Below are 17,916 nucleotides of genomic sequence, written 5' to 3'. Positions count from 1 at the left end.
AAAACTTCTAGTAACTTTCAGGGATGCAGAATTTAGATGTCGGAGGTGGGGAGATTTATTTTTATAAGGTAATTTTTATCCTGATAAAGACTTAAAAAAAAGTTTTGTAACTGAAATTTTAAAGTAAACATGTTAAACACAAAAAGTAAAATAAGCATTATAGTAAATAGTGGATTCTCTGGTGTGTATTTTTTATCTTAGTGTTATAAAATTGGAAAAGAATGGACTGAAGTCTAAAAACTAGAATAATGAAGGACACTAAAATGCCTTTATTGTAGATACTATGTTTGTAAGTCTGTGGATAAGCAGCTTAAGCCAAAAAGGTCTTTCAACTGAAACTTTAATCAACTTATTTTGGAGATGTTCTTTTTCCCTTGTCTCATGCGCCATCCCTAAAATAATAAGATACATGGGATCAAACAGCCCTTGCCTTTTCAACACAAATCAGTTGGAAAATTATGATTTGAGTCCTGTTGTTGCCATGGCTTCTGTTTCTCAGACATGAGTGTATATGAACATACCGATCTATGTAATAGGTTACCTTTTTTTGTCTTCTTTGCAACTTTGTATACAAACCAAGACAATATCAGGGTGACAGGTGAATGAACTTAAATTCTCAGTCTTGTCTATTCACCAAAAAAGTATACTGCCTGTTTTTTCTTTAATTATTCAAGGTTGATGACTTTTAGGAACATGTTTTATACTGTATTTTTTAATTAAAGCAAGTGCCTTGATGTAATTCCATGTAAATCATTGCTTAACCCTCTTCTGGGATGAGGATGAGTTATGAATGTATTGCAGCCTACTGGAAAGGAGGGGGAGTTGATTAATAGCAGATACTTTTCTTCTAGAAGGTTATGTTTTATGCTGTTTATTATGTAAGATCCTGTATGTGTGTTGAGATTTAGAGGTTTCATTTATTTTATCTGCTAATAAATTGTTACTCTAATAATACATTACTCTGTATTTAAATTATTTAAGTGCAAGGAGGGTTCTGACTAAAACACATTTAGGCTCCAGTGAGTTTTAAAATACCATCTGTTGGCCAGGCTCAGTGGCTCACACCTATGATCCCAGCATTTTGGGAGGCTGAGGTGGGCGGATCACCTGAGGTCAGGAGTTCAAGACCAGCCTGGCCAACATGGTGAAACCCTGTCTCTACTAAAAAAGCAAAAATCAGCTGGGTTTGGTAGTGAACACCTGTAGTCCCAGCTACTCAGGAGGCTGGGGCATGAGAATTGCTTGAATCTGGGAGGCAGAGGTCACAGTGAGCTGAGATCACGCCACTGCACACCTGGCTGGGTGACAGAGTGAGACTCTGTCTCAAAAAAATGTATAAATAAAATAAAATATCATCCGTTAGGCTGGGCGCGGTGGCTCATGCCTGTAATCTCAGAACTTTGGGAGGCTGAGGCAGGTGGATCACGAGGTCACGAGTTCAAGACCAGCCTTGGCCAAGATGGTGAAACCCCGTCTCTACTAAAAATACAAAAATTAGCCGGGCATGGTGGCAGGGGCCTGTAATCTCAGCTACTCAGGAGGCTGCGGCAGAGAATTGCTTGAACCCAGGAGTCAGGTTGCAGTGAGCCGAGATCAAGCCATTGCACTCCAGCCTGGATGACAGAGCGAGACTCCACCTAAAAATAAATAAAATAAAATAATCATCTGTTACATTTGGAGAGTAATTCAGTCGTTAATGTTTCCCAGCTATAACAAAAGGATCTGTCCTCAGAGAAGGACATAAAGAAATCCAATTCTTTTTCCTTTATGTCTTGAATGAATCAGCTAACCCTTTGGTGAAGAGGGGAGGAAGACTAGATTACTCAAGGACCCTTTTGGGTTTTTTTTTGTTTGTTTGTTTGTTTTGAGACAGGGTCTTGCCCTGTCGCTCAGGCTAGAAGTGCAGTGGCGCAATCATGGCTCACTGCAGTCTTGACCTGGGCTTAAGCAATCCTCCTGCTTCAGCCTCCTGAGTAGCTGGGACTATAGGTATGTGCCACCACACTCCAGCTAATCTTTTCTATTTTTTGTAGAGATGGGTTTTTACCATGTTACCCAGGCTGAACGCTCAAGCGTTCCTCCCGCCTTGGCCTTCCAAAATGCTGGGGTTGTAGGCATGCATGACTCCTATTCCATACAGTGCTGGGATCAGAAAGCCCAATTTTGGGTCATGTTTTACTACTATCTTAACTCTGAGTTTGGACAAGTGACCTTTGAGCCACATTTTTTTCCATCAGTAAATACAGGCTAACACTTTCTGAAGACTAAGTGAGAGAACTAGGAGTAGATTCCTGACTGGAGCACACCACTTTGTAAGGAATAGAGCACTACCCTCACCCTATACATGCCATGAAGCCTCTCCCAGAATGTCCTCTTCTTTATGCCTCTCTCAGTTCATGAGGGTACAGGGTTAAGAACAGTTTTTAGTCCTCCTTTTGCAATAACTCTGAGCATTCTCCCAACCTCATACCCACCTCACAGAGTGAAGGAGTTAAAGAGTCTAAGGGTCCTTCCAGTCTTACCGTAACTGTGCACTCCTGCCTGTGAGGAGCACCTGGGATCCAGAGCCCTGTGAGGTATACTCAGTCATTTCTCAAGCATCTCTGTCAGCCATCCTGGAGGGCCTTGCTTCCCCATCTGTCGTTTCAGGGCTTGTGTCCTTGGCCTCTTCTCTCTTCACTCAGCACCACTGCTTAAGTTTTTTGTTTTCAGATCCAGTTGAGGCTGATGAAAGCATGACTCAGGGAAATAGCCACATGTGCAGGTATACACATACAGTTCTAAAAAGGTTGGCTCATGGGCTCTCATATGTTGAACACCTTGCATTATAAGCCCACTCTATATAACTTCATCCACATGTATGGCTTCAATCACCTTGTTATCTGTGGCAGCCAAAAAGTACTTCTAGTCTAAGCATTCTAGAACGCCAAACAGTCTATCTGTCTATATATAAATCTTCAGGGCTGGTTGTTACCAGAGAACTGCCTGGATGCCCAGAGACATCTCACGTGTAACATGACCCTCAAACTCGTCTTCCTTTCCCCAGTATCGTACTTTGATCATGGTGCGACCCAGCCACTTAAGCAGAAACCTGAAATTTCATGAAATCTTCCTTTACAACTCCCATAGTAAATCCATCTTACCTCGTAAATGCCTCTCAAATCCAACATGTTTTTCCTACCCCTCAGTGTAAATTATTTCTCTTCAGTACTATACTACAGCCTAACTAGTTTATCTGCTTTTCTACAATCCAGCCTCCATACTAGTTATCAATTATTTCAGTTAAAAAAAAAAAAAATTTCAGCCCTGACCATTGCTACTTGTCAGGGCAAGTAGAAGGGGTCTCCAGTGTCTTTAGGATAAGTTCAAAATAAATGGTCTAACCCACAAGACTTAAAAAACTCTGCCCTTGTATCTCCAGCCTTTCGTTCTACCACACATCCTTTGCTTGGCATACCACCCACCAACCTTAGGTGCTCCCAAATGGGCCATTTAAAAAAAAAAATACCCCAGGCCTTTGTATATGCTGTTCTGCCAGGAGTTGCCTCCCAGCCCCATCTCCCTAACTCCCTACTTTTCCTTCCAGATACTTATCAAATGTCCCTTTTCCTTGGCAACGTTTCCTACTGAATCCCTCTTCTCTCATTCAGGGGCTTCTTTAGGGTCCCCCTCTATATTCCTGTGTATCTTTGCATATCCTCTAAAATGACATTTACCACTCATAAAGCGTATACTATATTATTTGCATATTCTCTAAAATGACATTTACCACTCATTCCCCCACGCCCCATCTGTCTCTTCTACTAAGCTTCTTGAGAGTAGGGCCATGTACTTCATTCATCCTTAGAGCTCCTATGACCTGCAGTGGGTTTATAAGGTTAAATAAGTTATTACTGCAAACATGGATATGTTTGTTGGGTAATTATTTCCCTAATACTGGCTCATTTCCAGAGCTTGAGTGTCTATCCACGATCAGGTACGTAGCCTATGGTTTTTCGTTTTGGGGGTTTTTTGGGGTTTTTGCCTTTTTTTGAGACAGGGTCTTGCTCTTTCACCCAGGCTGGAGTGCAGTGGCGCAATCATGGCTCACTGCAGCCTCAAACTCCTAGGCTCAAGTAATTCTCCCACCTCAGTCTCCCGAGTAGCTGGGATTACAGGCATGAGCCACTACATCTGACTAATTTCATTTTTGTAGAAACGGGGTCTTGCTATGTTGCCCAGGCTGCTCTCAAACTCCTGGGCTCAAGCGATCCTCCTGCCTCAGCCACCCAAAGTGCTGGGATTACTGACATGAGCCACCATGCTCAGCCTGGCCTATGGTTATTAATAGGTTGGAAAAAGTCTCTAGAGAAGAGATAGTATGTAATGGAGGGGATTAGGTGGTCCCAGGCAGTTACTTCTAGGTAAATTGTTTGAACAAGTCCAACATCCTATGTGTCTTCTTTCTTTGTTGCCTTCCCTCTCAATCTGTACCACATCAGAGAAATTACAAGTGGCAGCTCCAAAGGTTTCTTCAGTTGACACTGTCTCCCTATGTAGTCCACCTGTGCCCTCTGGTGGCCACAATATGCTACCACATTCCACTTGAAAAGATAAGTCTGGCTTCAGGTAGCATGAACAGCAGTTTAATAGGTCCACAACCTTGGAATTAAATTATCTGAGTCTATTGTGGTTTTGTATTATGATTTACTAAAAATATTAAATAATAAGTAAATAGTGCTTGAAATATAATAGACAATAAATCTTAGCTTACTTGCTTTTGAATCAGGCCCTTATGAGTAATGGCACAGAAAACTCCTTGAATTATCATCTATTGATTAGGCTGGTGGTTCTCAAACACTGAACCCCAAGACCTGTTAGTGGAAGAAAGGGCTGATAAAGCAGTTCCCTGATTCTAGATGGTACTCATTTCGTTCCAAATAGGGATAGAATGACAATAGAGTGCATTTATAGAACACTTAGTCTGTACCAGGTACACCTTTTTATCCTCACGACAACACAATTGAGGTAGGTGCCTAGGCCTAGTATGCTGGCCTGCAGAAAGGATTAGTCAACTGGAGCAGAAGTGGGGTTGCCACTCAAGTGACATTGGAGTGACCAAAGAGGTACAGAGAAGCCATAGAAAGCCTGCCGAGGGGTAATATCAACCTCTTTTAGCTTAATAAGATACCAAAAAACCCTAATGTCCAATAGAATCAAAGTTTTAGCCATTGTAAACTGGACTGCAGAAATTTTCTTTTTTGGATGATTTCCATCTTCCAGGCTCTAAATCATGACATATTAAGTAAATCAAGAATGTTAAATTTGTTTTTATTATTAGTAGTAGTATTTTAGATGGAGTTTCACTCTGTCGCCCAGGCTGGAGTGCAGTGGCAATCTCTGCCTCTTGGGTTCAAGTGATCTCCTGCCTCATCTACCAAGTAGCTGGTATTACAGGCACCCACCACCATGCCCAGCTAATTTTTGTATTTTTAGTAGAGACAGAGTTTCACCATGTTGGCCAGGCTAGTCTCAAACTCCTGACCTCAGGTGATTCGCCTGCCTCGACTTCCCAAAGTGCTGGGATGTCCGAGCCACCACACCCGACCAGGGATGTTAAATTTGTTTTTTTAAAAAAGCAAGTTTAAGCACATATTTACTGAACATCTACTGTATGCAAAGGACTTAGACAAGCCCTTTCATACTAAAGTCCTGTGTGTATAAATGGAAGCCAAAAGAAACCTTGGAGTGACTTTTTGGTGGAGGGACATGAGTTCAACTATAAATGGTATATATTCTGTATACTTATCAAATTATATTCTATATAATTCATTATCAAAGAACAGAGATTATAACCTGGATTGAAATTATATTTGAGGCAACTATTTCCATGGAAAAATTTTGCAAGCCCTTTTAAATGGAGTAAAATCCTACCTCATCTCCAAGCCATTTCTAGTAGAATCAATGTTTAACACAGCTTTAAAAATAAGATAGCTTCAACACATTATATGTGTCTATCAATTTATACACAAATGTTTATTGAAGTGCCTATGATGTGTCCAGCACAGTCCTAGGCACCATTAAGATTATAAAGGTTGACTGACCCCTGCTCTCATGGACCTTACAGTCTAAAGAGCCAGAGAACATCTAGAAAACATCTAAGTGTTTGAGTGGTAGAGACAAGAAGTTCGGAGGAGATGATGGGAAAACAGGTGGAGGAGTTGCAGGAGTCTCCAAGAAAGCCTGGAAGAAAGAGGATTCCAGTTCCTGAATGTGTAAGGCCTAGCTTAGTAGAGAACAGGGTGAGGCATTTGGGCGAGGCACACAGGCAGAAGTCAGTATGCAGTGAAAGAAAACAGTGACCTCTTCAGGGAGCATTATGTACATGGAATTGTATCGAGCTAACAAGTTGGAAATGCAGGTTGTAGTCAACTATAGAGAATACTAAAACTCAGCTAAATAGTTTTTTTGTAGGCATTTGAAAGCCACTACAAACACTTGGGCAGGGGAAATGGTGTGGTGCCAATAGATCAAACAATATGTGCAGAATGCACTGCGGGAGAATGGTGAGGGAAGGAATTAGATACCATGGCAGTAATCCTGACACCAGAGGATGATGACAGCAAATTAAGGAGCTGACAAAGAAATATAATCACAGGGCTTAGCCAGAAGAGTTTTCCTCTCTCACATGTTAAGAATTTACAATATGTACAGTACTTTTAATTCAAATGATCATATTAGTCTGTTAAAAGAAAAATATACAAAATAAGCGGTAAGCATGTTCTCACTCATAGGTGGGAACTGAACAGTGAGATCACTTGGACTTGGGAAGGGGAACATCACACACTGGGGCCTATCACGGGGAGGGGGGATGGGGGAGGGATTGCATTGGGAGTTATACCTGATGTAAATGACGAGTTGATGGGTGCTGACGAGTTGATGGGTGCAGCACACCAACACAGCACAAGTATACATATGTCACAAACCTGCATGTTATGCACATGTACCCTAGAACTTAAAGTATAATAAAAAAAAAAGAAAAAAAAAATAAGCGGTAAAATAATCTATTTAAACATCTGCCATTTTTCAGTGATTTGTTAATGTGGAAGCAATATTTTCTATGATTTATCTGCTGTATCTGTTTTGACTAAGCTACTACAGAAAGAAAAATCACTGAATTGCTATGGGTTTCTGAAATACCCAGAAAAATTAACCTGAAGCAGGGGGAAAAAATGACACCACACCATTAGCAGGTATTGTCTAAAACTTCTAAAAATGGAACTGACATTTATCTGACTTATTAGGAATAAATATACTGTCTAATGAACTCTCTAATGAACCTTCCTCTCACCCTTTCTGGAAAGTGAGAGGCATGCTGGGCTGTACGTTCTCCCCCATGATTCTGATTGACAGGATGCTCTATTATTATAACCTCCCTCCCTGGTTGTATCCATGTCTTATTAAATTTTTTTTTTTAGAGATGGGGTCTCGCTGTGTTGGCCAAACTGGTCTCAAACTCCTTGCCTCAAGTGATCCTCCTAAAGTGCTGGGATTACAGGCATGAGCCACCATGCCAAGCCTATGTCTTAAATGCACTGTATTTCCTTGTACTCCAGCTCCCTATTAGTGAAATGCCTATTAAAACATTTTCGAAGGCCAGCGTGGCAGTATGCATCAGTAGTCCCATCTATTTGGGAGGATGGCTTGAGGCCAGGAGTTAGAGACATGTGTTATAATCATGCCTGTGAATAGCCACTGCATTCCTGCCTGGGATGCAATATAACAAGACCCCATCTTTAAAAACAAAGTCTTATAGCACTTCCGGCAAATCAACAGAAAGGAGAAAGAGCTCTAGAGTAAGAACAGTTGTTTCTTTTTTTAACAATTAGTGACAGGGGAGTATTGAGATGGCCAGCTAAAGAGAGAAGTTCTAGAACTCAGCTAGACCAGTATATTGCTTTATTTAAACTGGCTCAATATCCTATCTAAAGCTAGACTAGTGGTTTTCAAAGCATGGAGCCTGGACTGCATCAGCTATGTTAGAAATGCACATTTCTGGGTCCCAGCTGAGGTCTACTGTATCAAACTCTGGGGGTGGGCCTAGCAGCCTTGGGTTTTAACAAGCCTTCCAAGTGATTCTGATGTGAGCTAGATTTGGAAGCCCCTGAGATAGCCTTACTGGGAAGAAGCTGGACCCAGGCCCATAGTGTACTTGATGTTCCTGTGGTTGGTTCAGTTTCCAAACTTGTCTGCACATTGGAATCACCTGGAGAGCTTCAAAACTCCCAATGCCTGTGACCCATCACCAAAGATTGTGATTGAATAGGCCTGGGATATGGCCTGAGCTTTGGAATTTTTAAAGGATTCTCAAGTGATCTAATGTGCAGACAAGTTTGGAAACCCTTGGATAAATCAAAATACATCTTGAATCAAGGACCAGAGACAGCCAAAAAGAAAAGACAAGACAAGACAACACACGTATTAGTTAAATTCCATTCAAGGAAGTTTCCTGGCTATTTCAGAGTACTGGAATGTTGTCTTAATAATATTGCTTTACTTAAATTGGCTCAACAGCCTATCTAAAGAAATCTTTATTCTTGTAAACTACATTTTCTGAAATAAATTCCTGCATTACTTTGTTTGGAGGAAATCTGTAATTTTGGAATCAACAAGGGTTTGTGTCACTCTTTTCATTAAATATTCATCTATGCCATTTAATTGTCCAAAAATGGCGTCAGGAACATCTACACAAGTGGAAAGGAACTGTCTGAGTTTCTGTACACTTGATATGGCTTCTGTGACGGTGACTTTTGGTTGCTCTGGTAAAGATACCTCCCATTCATCTTCACTTCCTGCTTCACTGGTATTTTCACCAGCCACCACGCCCTGGATGATGTTTGTGTCCTGAGAGATAATGAGATCATCATCTGCAGTAACAAAGTCCTGGAAATTTACTTCATTTGGGACACAGGTGGCAATAGCCACTGTGTGCCACAACTTTTCAATGGCAGTGTCTGGTTCACTGGCTGCTGATTCTATGTCACATTCTGCAAATTCCATAGGGAGGATGCCTGCCTTCTGCCAACATTTGACCACTGTGGATGGCTTGACTGACCACCATGCTGCAGCAATCATGTCGATGGCCTGCTTGATGTCCACCTCTTCTTGATCCTCCCTGTTGCTGAGCTTGAGGAGGATCTGTTTTAGAAGGTGGCTCCGGTATAGTACTTTCATGGTGTGAATTATGCCAAGATTCAGTGGCTGCAGGACAGCAGTACAGTTGGAGGGCAGATACCCAACCTGAATCCTTTCCAAGTGTGGAAGCATGTTATGAGCAGAGCAGTTGTCAATCAGCAAGAGGATCCGGTGTTCCGCCCTCTTCATCCTGGCATCCACTTGCATCAGCCACTCATTAAACAGATCCCTTGTCATCCAAGCCCACTGGTTGGCTCGGTAATCACAAGGGAGGGAATGGATGTTCTTGAGGCAGCGTGGGCTGGCTGACCTACCAACGATCAATGGTCTCATTTTTTCAGTCCCCGAGGCATTGCAACAAAAGAGTGCTGTCAACCGCTGCTTTGCTTTCTTGCCCCCTCTACAATGGTCTCCCTTAGCAGCAAGTGTATGCTGGGGAAGCAACTGGAAAAACACTCCTGTCTCATCAGCATTAAAGATATCATCTGGGCTGTAGTCAGCAATCAGTTTTATAATTTCCCCTGCATGCCACTCGTTAACCTTATCTATTCCTAGACCATTCATTAATCTGTCAGTATCTTCTCTGCAGACTGCTTTCAAAGCAATTCCGTGGCGATCTCTAAATCTGTTCAGCCAGCCCACACTTGCTTGAAAATTGTCATAGCCAAGCATGTTGGCCAAGTTTAGTGCTTTTTTCCGAATGACAGAACCAGTCACAAGAATGTTTTTGGCATGGATTTCTTGAAACCAAGCAAAAACAGCCTTATCAATGTCATCATAAAGAGCGCTCCTCATCCTTTTCCGCTGGGGTCCCACAGATGCCTCCCGTACCTTTTTTTCAAATTTGGTGCGATCCTTTAAGAATGTAGATAAAGTAGAGGGAGTGATACCAAATTCTTTTGCCACTTCACCTTTCCTCTTGCCCGAGTCTACAGCTTCCACAACTTTCATTTTCTCTTCCAGAGAGAACTGCCGACGCTTCTTGTTCCCCTTGTTTGCCATTTCCAGGGAGTGAGGGCTGGCCACAATGAACAGGGCTGTCTGGTTCCTCCTCGCAGCTTGCTTTGCCACAAGTGTGGCAAACTGAGAAGACAAAATGGAGTACGTATCAGGAGACAAAGATAATGGATTTCCCCTAAAAGATGGTTCAGGTTTTCACAAATCATATTAGGAAATGACAATTTATGGTCAAAGTAAAGAGAAGATAGGATTCATGCTACTGACTTTTTGTAGAGGCTACTTATGAAGACTCATAGAATGTTTGAAACAGAAGGGATCTTATGATATAGTTTACTTAAACTTTCTGAAGTCCATAAAAATGGGAATAACAATGTTTGCTCTGCCTGCCATGAGAACAGATTGAAATAGGCAGGGAAAGAACTTTGCATATAGCACTGTGCTGTATACATTCCGAGTTATTATCCAGTTTCTTTGATGGACACAGAAACTGGGGCCCTGGGAAGGGGCCTACCCAGCTTCATGCAGCTTAGATTTCTTAACTCAGATTACTATTTCTGCCAGGCCATGGTCCTGCTTGAAATTCCACCAAAATGAGATCTTCAAAGCTCTACCACCATCTTGCCTGGAAAGATTTTTACTGTGGGAAGATGTTTCTGGTAGCCATACATTCATTTTATATTTATAGATGCCAAGCTTTAAGGGTACAGTAATGAACAAAAGAGTCAAGGTCTCTGTTCTTATGAAATATAAAATGTGGTGGGAAAGATAAATAAGTAAAGAAGATAATTACAGAGGGTGATATGTGCTATAAAGGAAATAAAGACTATGACAAGGAATAAAAGAGGAAGATCTACTTACTATACAAAGGGTGGTCAGGGGTGTCCCCACTAAGATGGCACTGAAGCTGAGATCTTCAAGAATACGGGGAAATGGCTGTCCAGCAAAAGACATAGCATCAGCAAAACCTCAAAAGCAAAAATAGGCCAGGCACGGTGGCTCGCGACTGTAATCCCAGCACTTTGGGAGGCCGAAGTGGGCGGATCACTTGAGGTCAGGAGTTTGAGACCAGTCTGGCCAACATGGCGAAAACCCAACTCTACTAAAAATACAAAAATTAGCCTGGCGTGGTGGTGGGTGCTTGTAATCCCAGCTACTTGGGGGGCTAAGGCAGGAGAATCACTTGAACCCAGGAGGCGGAGATTGCAGTGAGCTGAGATCGTGCCATTGCACTGCAGCCTGGGCAAAAAGAGCAAGACTCCGTTTCAAAAACACACACACACACACACACCAAAAATAGCTTGAAGTATTCAGGGAACTGAAATATTTGCATGACTCCAAGTATATGACAAAGGTGGGTGGCCAGACCATTCAAAGATGCCATGGTAGGCTGGGTGCGGTAGCTCACATCTGTAATCCCAGCACTTTGGGAGGCTGAGGTGGGTAGATCATGAGGTCAGGAGATCGAAACCATCCTAGCCAACATGATGAAAGCCTGTCTCTACTAAAACTACAAAAATTAGCTGGGTGTGGTGGTGCGTGCCTGTAATCCCAGGTACTCGGGAGTTAGAGGTACGAGAATCGCTTGAACCCAGGAGGCGGAGGTTGCAGTGGGCCAACATCGCACCACTGCACTCCAGCCTGGCAACAGAGCGAGCTTCCGTCTCAGACAAACAAAAAAAGATGTCATGGTAAAGAGTTGGTATTTTGAGTGCAACAGAGATCCGCTGACGTTTTCAGGCATTTTAAAAGGATCACTTTGGCTGTTTTGTGGAAAATGGATCAAAGAGGCAAAGAGACCAATTAAGTGACAGATTATGGCAGAAGTGATGGGCAGGTTATAGTACTTCTCTGGGCCTGCTTTCTTTTTTTCCTTTTTTAAATATATTTTTGAAAAGTCCCATGGTTGCAAACCACAAGACCAGATGATGCCTAAGGTCCTTCCAGATGTAAGTCTTGGACCCTAGATAGGTACTCCAAACTCAAATGCCTTTAGGGGCCAGGATGGTGGTGTAAGTGAGTGAAACAGGGATTGAAGTATTTGGAGAATGTTGTGGTGTATCCTGTCTAGAAGTATTCAGAATTTAAAACTAACAGTCCCCCTGCCCCAGGCTGGTCCAACAAAACATGATCCAACAGTAGCAATTTTGGGTAATTGCCTTCGTAGGCATTTTATCATGAGAATCCTCAAAGGACAAGAGAAACTCCTGTGACTTCACGCTATGATTGTCCCTTCCCAAGGGTAGATTTTTACCATCACCTCCATACATTATCCATCCATTCGTGACATGTACTATGTAGTAAGCAGTATGCTTGATGCCAGCCATACAGAGATGAATGGAGCATAGTGCCCATCTTTGAGGAGCCTACCAGGGAAGACAAACACTAGAGCATGTGAAAACTATAGCAGAGGTTACAGAGTACTACTGTAACATAAAAGTGCAGATAATCAACTGGAGTGGGGCATGGATGGCAGTGCACTTCAAAGAGGGAACAATATGGTGGGCCTTAAAGAATAAACAAATAGGAACTCATGAGATGAAAGGAAATATTTAATATGAAAGGCGATGAAATGCTATAGAAAGTAGAATGTCCTTGTCAGGAACAAAGAAGTCTTTGGAGAAGAAAGCAAGGACCAAATCACAGGAAGTCCTAGTTAGGATTCTAGCTTGCATTTGGGGCATTAAGAGACTTTTGACGGTTTTTTGGTTTTGTTTTTTTTGGAATGACATTATCAGATTTACAATTCAGTCTTTTGGTTGTGGGGTAGGGAACCTAATGGGTAAAGTTGATTTTCCTAAGAGATGGCCCTAAATCTGAATATAAAAGCAGGCTAGCCCAGTAGGCCATATATAGTTTGGATGTTAATTTGAGTGCAATAGGAAGCTACTGAAGGATTTTAAGAAAGGAGAGATGGCTGCCATGTAAAGAATAGAAGGGTATCAGAGAAAAAAAGCAGAAGTCCACACAAGATAATGGTGGCTTAGATTAGAGTAGTAATAGTGAGATAGTGAGTAGTAGTCAGTTTGGGGCTATGTATTTGCAAGCCCTGTGATGGACCGGATGTGAGGTGAAGGGAGGAGTCAAGGATAACGCCCAGGTTTCTGGTTTGAGCACTGAGCAATCCAGCGGATGATGGTGCCATTTACTGAGGTGGGAGGATCTACTGCGTAAACCTAATTTGTTAAGCACTTTACATGCTTAATATTGCTTACCTGTGGCAGGGCTGGGATTCAAACCCAGGGAGGCTCACAACAAAGCTAGCACTCCAAACACTACAGAGTGCTATATAGCTGGTTCTGGGAACTACTAATATTGAGAGGAGACATAGAAAGAATAAAGCAAGAGCCAAATCAAAGTCTTGGTCAAGCTAAGTCGTCTGAATTTTATTTTAAGTGAATGAGACACAGGAGGGTTTTAAGCAGGGAGTGACTTGATCAGACAGGGCAAAATGATCAATCTGACTGCTTCGTGGAGAACAGACTGTAGAGGGAATGTGGGGAGAACTACATCAGTCCAGGCAGGAGATGATGGTGGCTAGAAGGTTGGTAACGGCGGTAGATGGAGAGAAGTAGACAGATTGGAAACACATTTGCAATACAGTGAGAGTTGTGCGGGAACTTGTACAAATGTGGATAACCTGTGACACTGGAGAGAAAGGACAATCCAATCCAATCCCTATTTGATTTACGGAGGCTCTCCACACGGTCATTCAGCTCAGCATAAGTCACTCCAGGAACTCACTACCACCACTATTCGTGGGCCAGTGGGAGAGACGGATTGAGGGCAGATCACTGGAGTGATGAAGGCGCTACTTGATGCGGCACTACGTATGAACCCGATCTTGAATGAGAGGGAAAGACGGGGCAGGCAGAAGTCAGGCCTTGAACGTCGTGCTGAGGAGACGGTGGCTTCCCAGCGCCCGACGTGGCTCTGAGAGGTGAGGCGGGGTCTAGATCCCTCACGCTCAGCACAGCCCCGCCCCTGTTACCTGAACGCCCCACAGCAGTGCCCAGGGGCTGAGCAGCCGGGGCGCCCCACCGCCGGCAACCACAGCTTCCTCCTCTGCCCGGGACCTCTGGCCGGAAGCAGTCCCTTCGCCTTAATAGATCCCCTCCAAGCCTTTGAGTATTTTGTATGGGTCCGCCCCCAAGCTACAGCTGGGCTGTTGCGCTTGCGCGAGGGGTCGCACGCAGTCACGCGCCGCCGACCGCTTCCGGTGCGCCGCGAGGGCAGCCGGGAAGGGTCTCCCTGGCGATCCGTGGTGTGCTGCTGCTCAGCGGCCAAACCAGTGCCTCGGTGACGACTGTGTACCTGCTGTCTTCCTCGAGCTCCCCGGGGCTTGACCCCCGGGGCCCTCGGCAGGCATCGGTGAGGAGCCTGCGGAGCGAACCTGTGCTCCTACACTTGTCCTTCACGACCCCATATCGCGACTCCGAGGAGGGGAAGCGAGGGGGGCTGTCGCGACTCCGCGCCGTGTGTCGCCGGGCGGGGCCGCGGGGCCGGGGCTCCTCCAGCCCCCGGGATGCGCGCGCGAGCCCTCGCCTCCACTTCCTTGTTGCTGCTGTCACGATTGGAGCCGCCTCTCGCCGACAGCGGGGAGAGCGAGTGCGCCAGCCATCCCCCTCGTCGAGCCTCCGGGCCGAGCGCCTCCGGGAATGTGAGCGGCGCGGCTTGCACGTTCCTCCGGGTAAGTCCCGCCTTCGAGGGTAGCGCCGAGCCGCTGGGCGACCTCGAGTTGGCTGCTGCGGCTCTCTGAGCCTCGACTAACTCTTCCACAAAGTAGGGCCACTGAGCCTTAGTGTCCTCCTTCCGCAATCCGTATGGGACATTCGGATGTCCCAGACGTCTTAGCTTGACCAATACTTTGTCTGGTTTGGCTCTTGCTTCATTCATGACCCAGAATGAGGGAAAGGAGCTAGCCCAGAGTCAAACTGTGGCCCATGGCCGAGCCCTCAAAGGCCATCTCGTGAGATTCCAAGGAGGATGTGATGGGACAGAGAAAGTGTCTCGCATATTTCAAGTATTGACCTTAACTGTATTTTACAGATGAAATAACGGAGACTTAGGGTAAGTAGACTGCTTAAGGTCATAGGGCCGCGGAACCCGGATTTTCTGTCCTCCAGAGCCTTTCGTTTTTTACCTTTATATTGTCCTGCCTTTTTTTGCATTGCTATACTGCGGCCTCCAGTCTGATAACAAACTTGGACCCAGGCTTAGAAGAGGGTAGTAAAACAAAACCCTAGGATGCTCTCTTCCTGCCCTCAGCCCAAGGTGGTTGTAATGTCTGTTTCTTAACCCGTTTTGCCCAGAGTGCTTAGTACCCTATATGCCGTTCATTACAGATGCTCTCCTGCAGTTACTGCCCTTCTCCACAAGGGTTTCAACCGCCCAGAAGTCAGTTAAGGGCAAAAAAGAGCAGTCCCCACGTAGCCTTGATTTGAACTCCTGCTTCCCTTATCATTTACTGGCCTATTGTTTACCCAGCCAAGTTGTAGACTGTGTTCTCTTCCTGGGTTGCACTATGGCAGTTAGAATGTAGGTTTTTGTTTTGTTTTTCTTTATTAGTTTAGTTTTTGTTTTTAATGGGAAGAGGAATCATTTAGAGATGACAGAGAACTAGGAAGAACCTTAAAAATAATGTGTGCTTAACCTGGGGTATATCCTTAAAATTATAGGTGAAATACAGTGTGTCTGCATTTTCTGGGATAGTTTTTTGTTTTTTGTTTTACTTTTGCAACATTGTCAAAAGAATTCTTGCCTCCAAAAGATTAGGAGCCACTAGGTTCATCCTCTTCTCACAGTAGAAACAGTTGAAATTTAGAATGTGGAATAGACTTCTCTGGGATCATAAGGTTAGAGTTTAGGTCTCTTGACTCCACATGCGGTGCTCATTACGCCTTATTTGTGGAGTGAGGTCTAATTGAGAGGTGAGTGGGCTTTGTACTGCACATATCAGTCCCATATTTACCACCACAACTGCTTCTTCACATAATTCTAAATTTTCTCCTGACAGATTTTCAGGGGCAACTATGTTATTTCCCGCTTGTAAAATTCAAGTGGTTTCTGTGAGCCTTTCTCGCTTCAAGGATTGAGACTTGTCGTAAAACTCCAATTTAGAACTTGGCTGCAAAAAAAGCTAACTCTTCTTGAAGTAGTTATTAAGTTTTTTTATGCCTCTTTTCCTAGACATAAAAGCTGTTAGTAGATTCTCTGTTTGTTAGCCCAGCACCAGAGAGCTGATATTGGTTGGTGAGATAACTGTTTAGATCTGTGCTGTCTCTAGCTCCTAGCCTATGTTGCTATTTAAATTAATTACAATTGGCCAGGTGTGATGGTGTCTCATGCCTGTAATCCCAGCACTTTGGGAGGCCAAGGCAGGAGGATTGCTTGAGCCTAGGAGTTTGAGAGCAGCTTGGATAATATAGTGAGATCTCATCTCTACAAACATTTAAAAATGTGCCAGACGTGGTGGTGCACATGTGTAGTCCCAGCTACTTGGGAGGCCAAGGTGGGAAGATCTCTTGAGCCTGGGAGGTGGAGGCTACAGTGAGACAAGATCACGTCACTGCACTCCAGCCCAGTGGACAGAGTGAGACCTTGTCTTAAAAATAAATACATTTAAAATTAAAACTAATTCTTCAGTCACACTAGCCATATTTCTTTTTTTCTTTTTTTCTTTTGAGACAGAGTCTTGCTGTGTCGCCCGGGCTGGAGTCCAGTGGCGCAATCTCGGCTCACTGCAAGCTCCGCCTTCCAATTCACACCATTCTCCTGCCTCAGCCTCCAGAGTAACTGGGACTACAGGCACTCGCCAGCACGCCTAGCTAATTTTTTTGCATTTTTAGTAGAGACGGGGTTTCACTGTGTTAGCCAGGATGGTCTTGATCTCCTGACCTCGTGATCCGCTTGCCTCGGCCTCCCAGAGTGCTGGATTACAGGCGTGAACCACCGCGCCCTGCCTGCACTGGCCATATTTCAAGTGCTCGATAGCCATGTTTCAAGTGCTCGATAGCCATATGTGGCTGGTGGCTACTATATTTGACAGCACAGATGAAGAACATTTCCATCATCAGAGTTTATTGAACAGTGCTGGTTTGGAGAGTTGCCAGTAGAGATGGGTAGCAGTGTAGCATAACGAAAGAAGGCCCAGGGAGTTGGATTTTTTAATTGAAAATCTATCTCTCAAGTCCCTGTTTGGGCTTGGTGGCCTTGGGAAGGTTGTTAAGCATCTCAGACACAGATAATAGTCTTTAATAGAGGCCAGTTATGGTGGCTCACGCTTGTAATTACAGCATTTTGGGAGGCTGAGGTAAGAGGATCGCTTGAGCCCAGGAGTTCAAGACCAGCCTGGACAACATAGCGAGAGCTCATCTCTATTATTATTTTTAAAATTATGTAAAATTAAAAAAAAAAACGTAATGAACTCTTTCATTTTTCTTTCCTGCCAATTACCTGACTTTAGGAATGAACCCAGCTGGGCGCGGTGTAATCCCACTCATGCCTGTAATGCCAACAGTTTGAGAGACCAAGGTGGGCAGATCGCCTGAGTCCAGGATTTTGAGACCAGCCTGGCCAATATGGCAAAACCCCATCTCTCCAAAAAATACAAAAACTTAGCCGGTCGTGGTGACATCACCTATAGTCCCAGCTACTCAGGAGGCTGAGGTGGAAGGATTGCTTGAGCCCAGGAGGTTAAAGGTGTAGTGAGCCCGGAGTGTGCCACTGTACTCCAGCAACAGAGTGAGACCCTGTCTCAAAAAAAAAAAAAAAAAAAAAAAAAAA

At 44.0% G+C, this 17,916-nt stretch overlaps 2 protein-coding genes across 4 annotated transcripts in view; one reads left to right on the top strand and one right to left on the bottom strand.

Moving 5' to 3' along the window:
• Nucleotides 1-7,859: 7,859 nt before the first annotated feature.
• Nucleotides 7,860-14,809, bottom strand: TIGD6 (tigger transposable element derived 6). Of its 2 annotated transcripts, none has more exons than XM_023227078.2 (2): nucleotides 14,123-14,809; nucleotides 7,860-10,257 (listed from the first exon to the last, which is right to left on the bottom strand). In XM_023227078.2, the coding sequence occupies exon 2, from the start codon at nucleotides 10,174-10,176 to the stop codon at nucleotides 8,611-8,613; it is 1,566 nt and encodes a 521-aa protein (XP_023082846.2). In that variant the 5' UTR covers nucleotides 10,177-10,257; nucleotides 14,123-14,809; the 3' UTR covers nucleotides 7,860-8,610. The 2 variants fall into 2 exon arrangements, with proteins under 2 accessions (XP_023082846.2, XP_026310235.1); XM_026454450.1 differs by having other exon boundaries at nucleotides 8,556-10,257; nucleotides 13,575-14,257.
• The window catches only part of HMGXB3 (HMG-box containing 3), a 53,766-nt gene continuing 49,522 nt past the window's right edge, over nucleotides 13,673-17,916 (top strand). The window contains exon 1 of one of the 2 annotated variants that reach the window (XM_023227074.3): nucleotides 13,673-14,821. In XM_023227074.3, the coding sequence (XP_023082842.2) occupies nucleotides 14,269-14,821 (553 nt within the window). In that variant the 5' untranslated portion in view covers nucleotides 13,673-14,268. Of the gene's footprint in view, nucleotides 14,822-17,581; nucleotides 17,665-17,916 lie in introns of those variants that run through there. The other variant, XM_023227075.2, reaches the window with a different exon arrangement.

The sequence above is a fragment of the Piliocolobus tephrosceles genome, chromosome 4 (genome assembly GCF_002776525.5).
Source record: "Piliocolobus tephrosceles isolate RC106 chromosome 4, ASM277652v3, whole genome shotgun sequence".
In the NCBI taxonomy this organism is placed as follows: domain Eukaryota; kingdom Metazoa; phylum Chordata; class Mammalia; order Primates; family Cercopithecidae; genus Piliocolobus; species Piliocolobus tephrosceles.
Note: the sequence above shows the minus strand (reverse complement) of the source record. Positions and strands in the feature narration are given on the sequence as shown.

Bases quoted from the DNA above. Each gene is read 5' to 3' on its own strand.
- TIGD6 (XM_023227078.2), bottom strand. From the start codon at position 10,176: ATGGCAAACAAGGGGAACAAGAAGCGTCGGCAGTTCTCTCTGGAAGAG.